Below are 4548 nucleotides of genomic sequence, written 5' to 3'. Positions count from 1 at the left end.
GAGAGGCTGTGGAGTCTCCTGCTCTGGAGAGATCCCCAACCCTCCTGGCTGTGACCCTGCTGACCTGGAGCAGGGGAGTTGGATGAGATGATCTCCAGAGGTCCCTTCCAGCCCCCATGATTCTGCAATTTGGTGATTTCTCCTTGTGCTCCTGTTACTTTCATTGCTCTGCCCAGTTTGCATGGACCAGATGTTGCAGAGGCTCTTTGTTTTAACACCTTGATCCAAGACAACTTCTCTGCAGTCCTCCTGCAGTAAAGGTGATGGTTCAGGGCAGTGAAACTTCATTCAGCAGGTGTCTCACACTGCCTGCAGCACCTGGTTTAGTGCTTGGTGTGTGGATCCAGCCCCAGGGACACTCTCCCCACAGCTCCCCTTTCAAACAGAAGGAATTTTGCTGGGTGTGTTTTGAGCATGCTCAGAGTAGCTGCTTCTGTTTCTTTTGAAGGATAACGGTCACGTTCAACATCAACAACAGCATCCCCCCCTCAGCTGATGATGAGGCACCAGAAGAGCAGAAACCTGATGAGCAGGAGGTAACTCAGTCTGGACGTGCCCTTCAGGGATGGGTACACAGTGGGAAGTGGGAACCTTGCCCTTGAGGGTTTTTTTTATCCCTCTCTCACTTGATATTTGGGAGCCCTAAGTCACAAAATGCAGATTTTTCTGGGTTGTCAGGGGGTGAGGGAAGTTTGGGTTGCCCTGGCTGGGTCAGGGGCTCCAGAGAAAGGGTGTTGGAACAACCTCTGCTGGACAGGCCGTGGTGCTGGGCTGCACTCTCCTCACTTTGCCTCCTATTCAGACTCCAGAGCTGATGCAGCTTTTCTCTTTATTTAGCCTGATTTGACATCAACTCCAAACTTTGTCGTGGAAGTGATCAAAGATGACACAAAGCAGACTCTTGTCCTTGACTGCCATTATCCTGAAGATGAGGTGGGTATCTGTGACCCCCTGTGTGTTCCCTGCTCGACTGGAGCACCTCAGTAACTTGCAGACTTCCCTGTGAGGTGCCACAGGGAGAAACAGGGATTAAAAATAAAGGAGGGAGAAAAAAATGGAGAGCTTTGGTTTGCACTTCTGGCCGTGGTGAAGCACAGCAGATGATTTGTGTGGCCAGTCCTAGCACTCAGATGAGTGCTGGAGGCAGATTCAGAACCACAGGGGAGAGGTTTTCACATCTGGGTGAAAATGGAGCTGCTGGCTTGCCTCAGGTCCCTCCTGGCAGTGAGAAGGTGGTAGCCTGACCTCAGGGGATCTCCTGTGTGCTCCTGTGTGTCTCTGCAGGCACACACTGAGGGCAGAGGCACCCCTGGCTGTAGTACCAGGGTTCTCCTGGCTTTGGGATGAGATGGGTGAAGTAGTGAGAACTTATTTAACATCTTGTCTCCTGTCCCAGGTTGGACATGAGGGAGAGGAGGAGAGTGACATTTTCACAATCAGGGAGGTGAGTTTTCAGCCCACTGGAGAGTCAGACTGGAAGGACACCAACTACACCCTCAACACAGATTCCCTGGACTGGGTGAGTGCAGCCTGTCTCCCCCACCTCTGCCTGCTCCCCAATTCCAAACCAGGGCTGTTTCCATAGGGCTGAAAACTAGTGAGCCCAAGAATCTGGCATCTGCTTATAGTTCTCAGTGCCAGGCTTTCAAAAGCTTAAATCTTAGTTAGATTTGTCATGTGTATCATATGATTAAAACTCCTGGCATGCATCACTCACTGAGAAGCCTTCAGGTTAAAATTGGGCAGAGTGCTCTACACCATCCCCCTACTTGGTTTTTTTTCTGTGACCTGAGACAGAAAATGAATTAACAATATATGATTTATCATGTATTTGATTCCATAAGTCCAAAATGAATCAGTTGTTCAGTAGTGCTGGTCCATAACAGGAACAAACCCCCAAAAAATCAAGCAGGAGCTGCAGGATGGGTATTGGCCTCACTGCACTGAGCAGCAGCAATGAGCCTGCACTGAGGATCAGGGGAGGAACCCACAAGCATTAACATCTGCTGGGAGTTGCAACAGAGAAGTGAGATTAAAAAGGAAAATAAATCTTTTTCTGAAGTGATTGTAGCAGCCTTTCAGATAAAGACTTGGATCAGATCCCACCCTCCCCAGCCACAGTCCAGGCAGTTCCCAGCAAGGCTGCAGCCCTGCAGAGAGGACACAGACGTGCTGGGTGGAGTCTTGGGGAGCCTTTATCTGCTGGCTGCTGCAGGGTTAGCTCCAGGCTGCAGCTCCTTTGGGTTGGGGTTTGTAGGATCAAGTTTGGATGACCTGTTTCTTGGCCCCTTCCTTCCAGCTGTTACACCCCACAGCCAGGCCTGCTGAGAAAGGGGATTGGGGAGCTGCCTGCTCTCCTGGGGGAGGTGGGCTTCAAGTGCCAGCTGCCAAGGGGCACTTTAAAAGCAGCCCCTGCCCAGGCACCCTCTGCTAAGGGAGTTTCCTGTTCATTGCTTCCAGGCTCTGTATGATCACTTGATGGATTTCCTGGCTGACCGAGGGGTGGACAACACATTTGCTGATGAGTTAATAGAGCTCAGCACTGCACTGGAGCACCAGGAGTACATTAAATTCCTTGAAGACCTTAAAAGCTTTGTCAAATGTCAGTAGGTGAGGGTAGGAAACTACCTTGATCTTCACAAGTGGGTATTCTACAGCAGTGTTGTGGAGTACTGCAGGGAATTGCTGGCTCCATCCAGCAATACCCAGCTAGATCTTGACAAGAGGCAGGGGAAGCAAACCTGAATTTGAGGACAGGAGAAGGAAGGTTCTCACTTGTTCTTGGTGATGTGTATTTATGTTGCAGCCCAGATCAAGTTCTCTACCACAATGGTCCAGAATTGCCTCCCCCCTACTTGGTGGCTTTTGTACAATTAAGGATGAATGTGAAGAATAAACTCTGTTCAACATATCACTGAAAGCTGGTGGTGTCTCTTCTTCTTGCAGTACCACTGCTGGGGGGCTGGTGACACCTCTTAGAAGACTTAGACAGAATTTAGGGTCTGGAACCTTGCCTTTGAGGAGCTGTTTTAAAGCAAAAGCTCTGCCAGAATGTAGCACTGATGTAGCTTTTCTGGAAAGAAGCTGCAGAGGGGCTGCAGAGCCCCAGTTACAGCTCCAAGGCTGTGGCTGCTGAGCTCAGGGGCACAGAGCTCAACCCTGCCTCTCCAGCTGCCTGATACTAAGTTGAAAACAGAAACCACAGGTGAAGCTCCCAGTGTGAGCCCTGGTGCCTTGTTACAGACAACAGCAAGGCTGAAATTAATGAAGTGTTTTTATTTCAGAACGTATCCTGTGCCATGAAAAGTGCAGGTCAAGGCAGGACTGCTGCCTTTTCAAGTAGCTTCTTGACACAGTGGTTACAAGTATATACATAAAAATACTAGCAGCTCTGGGCAGATTTTCAGTCTTGAAGTCCTTCCAGTAAAAAACAAAGCAGCAGCTGAGTCAGCTTACAGGAGAATCACCCAGGAGTCACAGACCTTTATGAAAGAGAAGTTGAATGAGAGAAGCTCTAGCAATGTACAAAATGAATTATGGGTGTTCAGAACTCTTGGCAATGCTCTGCTCTTAACACTGGCCTCACAGGGATTTTATGTTTGCAGCAAACCAAGCCCTTGCTAGCTCTAGCTTGAGCCAGAGGTGTGGAATGTGTTTTCTAAGAGCTAGGGATGAGCCTCCTAAGGAGGCTTACACTGGGGTAATCTGTCAACCTTCTCTTCATGAACCACTTACCTGATGAGACCTGACTAAGGTGTGAGAAAAGCAAAGCACTAAACTGGACAGGTCCTTCAAGACTCCCTGGTGCAGCAGTTGAGGGAAGTTGGGTGGTCTGGCTCTTCCTTCTACAGTTACTGGTCGGCAAAAGCAAAACCCTTTCCAGGGGCGTTTGTGGAAGAAGAGCAAGACAAAGCCCTGGGATCTGTGTGTGGACTTGTGTAAGTGAGAAGCAGAGGCAGGTTTCCAGGAAGCTGAGGGGGAGACTCACTGGGCAGCTCATGAGGAGACTGGTTTCCTCCTCCATCCCACTGGTCACTGTGAACTCGGGGCTGTGTGAGCACCGCTGCCCGTGCTCCGTTACACTGCTCTCCAGAAGAGACCGAAGCTTCCCTTCTGTCATACCCTGAGAAAAAAGGGGGTGAAAGGAATCTTCACTGGCTCTTTGAGTCTTAAAAACTGCCTCTCTGCAGCAGCAGCAGCAGCCACAAGATGTCAGATTTGACCCCTTACCTGCGTGCTGATGTATAACCCACACTGGCAAAAAACGGCGTGGCTCCTCACGGCCAGGTTGTTCCTAGAGAGAGTGTGCAGTGAGCACCACCACGGCCAGAGAGAGGCAGATTGCAGCAGAAAACCTCAATCCAGTGCCCAGGGCTCTCTTACTTTCTACACACTGGGCAGATGACCTTGTCACTGGCATCCAGGCCGTCGAGCATGGCGTTGAGACACTCCTCATCAAACTGCAGGCTCCGCTCGTACTCCTCTGCAGCCAGCTCTTCTGCAAGAGCACAGCAACATCACAGAGGCCTTCAGGTTGGAAGGGACCTC

General features: G+C 50.2%; 2 protein-coding genes across 2 annotated transcripts; one reads left to right on the top strand and one right to left on the bottom strand.

Moving 5' to 3' along the window:
• Positions 1-448: 448 nt before the first annotated feature.
• On the top strand, positions 449-2610 carry C1QBP (complement component 1, q subcomponent binding protein; the record flags this gene model as incomplete). The annotated part of the gene is made up of 4 exons (XM_008938889.1): positions 449-536; positions 838-933; positions 1397-1519; positions 2461-2610. Coding segments are annotated over 4 exons (457 nt in total), but the record flags the coding sequence as incomplete, so codon positions are not given.
• Positions 2611-3452: 842 nt separating this feature from the next.
• RPAIN (RPA interacting protein) lies at positions 3453-4498 on the bottom strand (the record flags this gene model as incomplete). Its single annotated transcript, XM_008938888.1, has 4 exons — positions 3453-3482; positions 3989-4123; positions 4231-4294; positions 4384-4498. Coding segments are annotated over 4 exons (344 nt in total), but the record flags the coding sequence as incomplete, so codon positions are not given.
• Between the last annotated feature and the right edge of the window lie 50 nt (positions 4499-4548).

The sequence above is a fragment of the Merops nubicus genome, unplaced genomic scaffold (assembly GCF_000691845.1).
Source record: "Merops nubicus isolate BGI_N331 unplaced genomic scaffold, ASM69184v1 scaffold30904, whole genome shotgun sequence".
NCBI classification, from domain to species: domain Eukaryota; kingdom Metazoa; phylum Chordata; class Aves; order Coraciiformes; family Meropidae; genus Merops; species Merops nubicus.
Note: the sequence above shows the minus strand (reverse complement) of the source record. Positions and strands in the feature narration are given on the sequence as shown.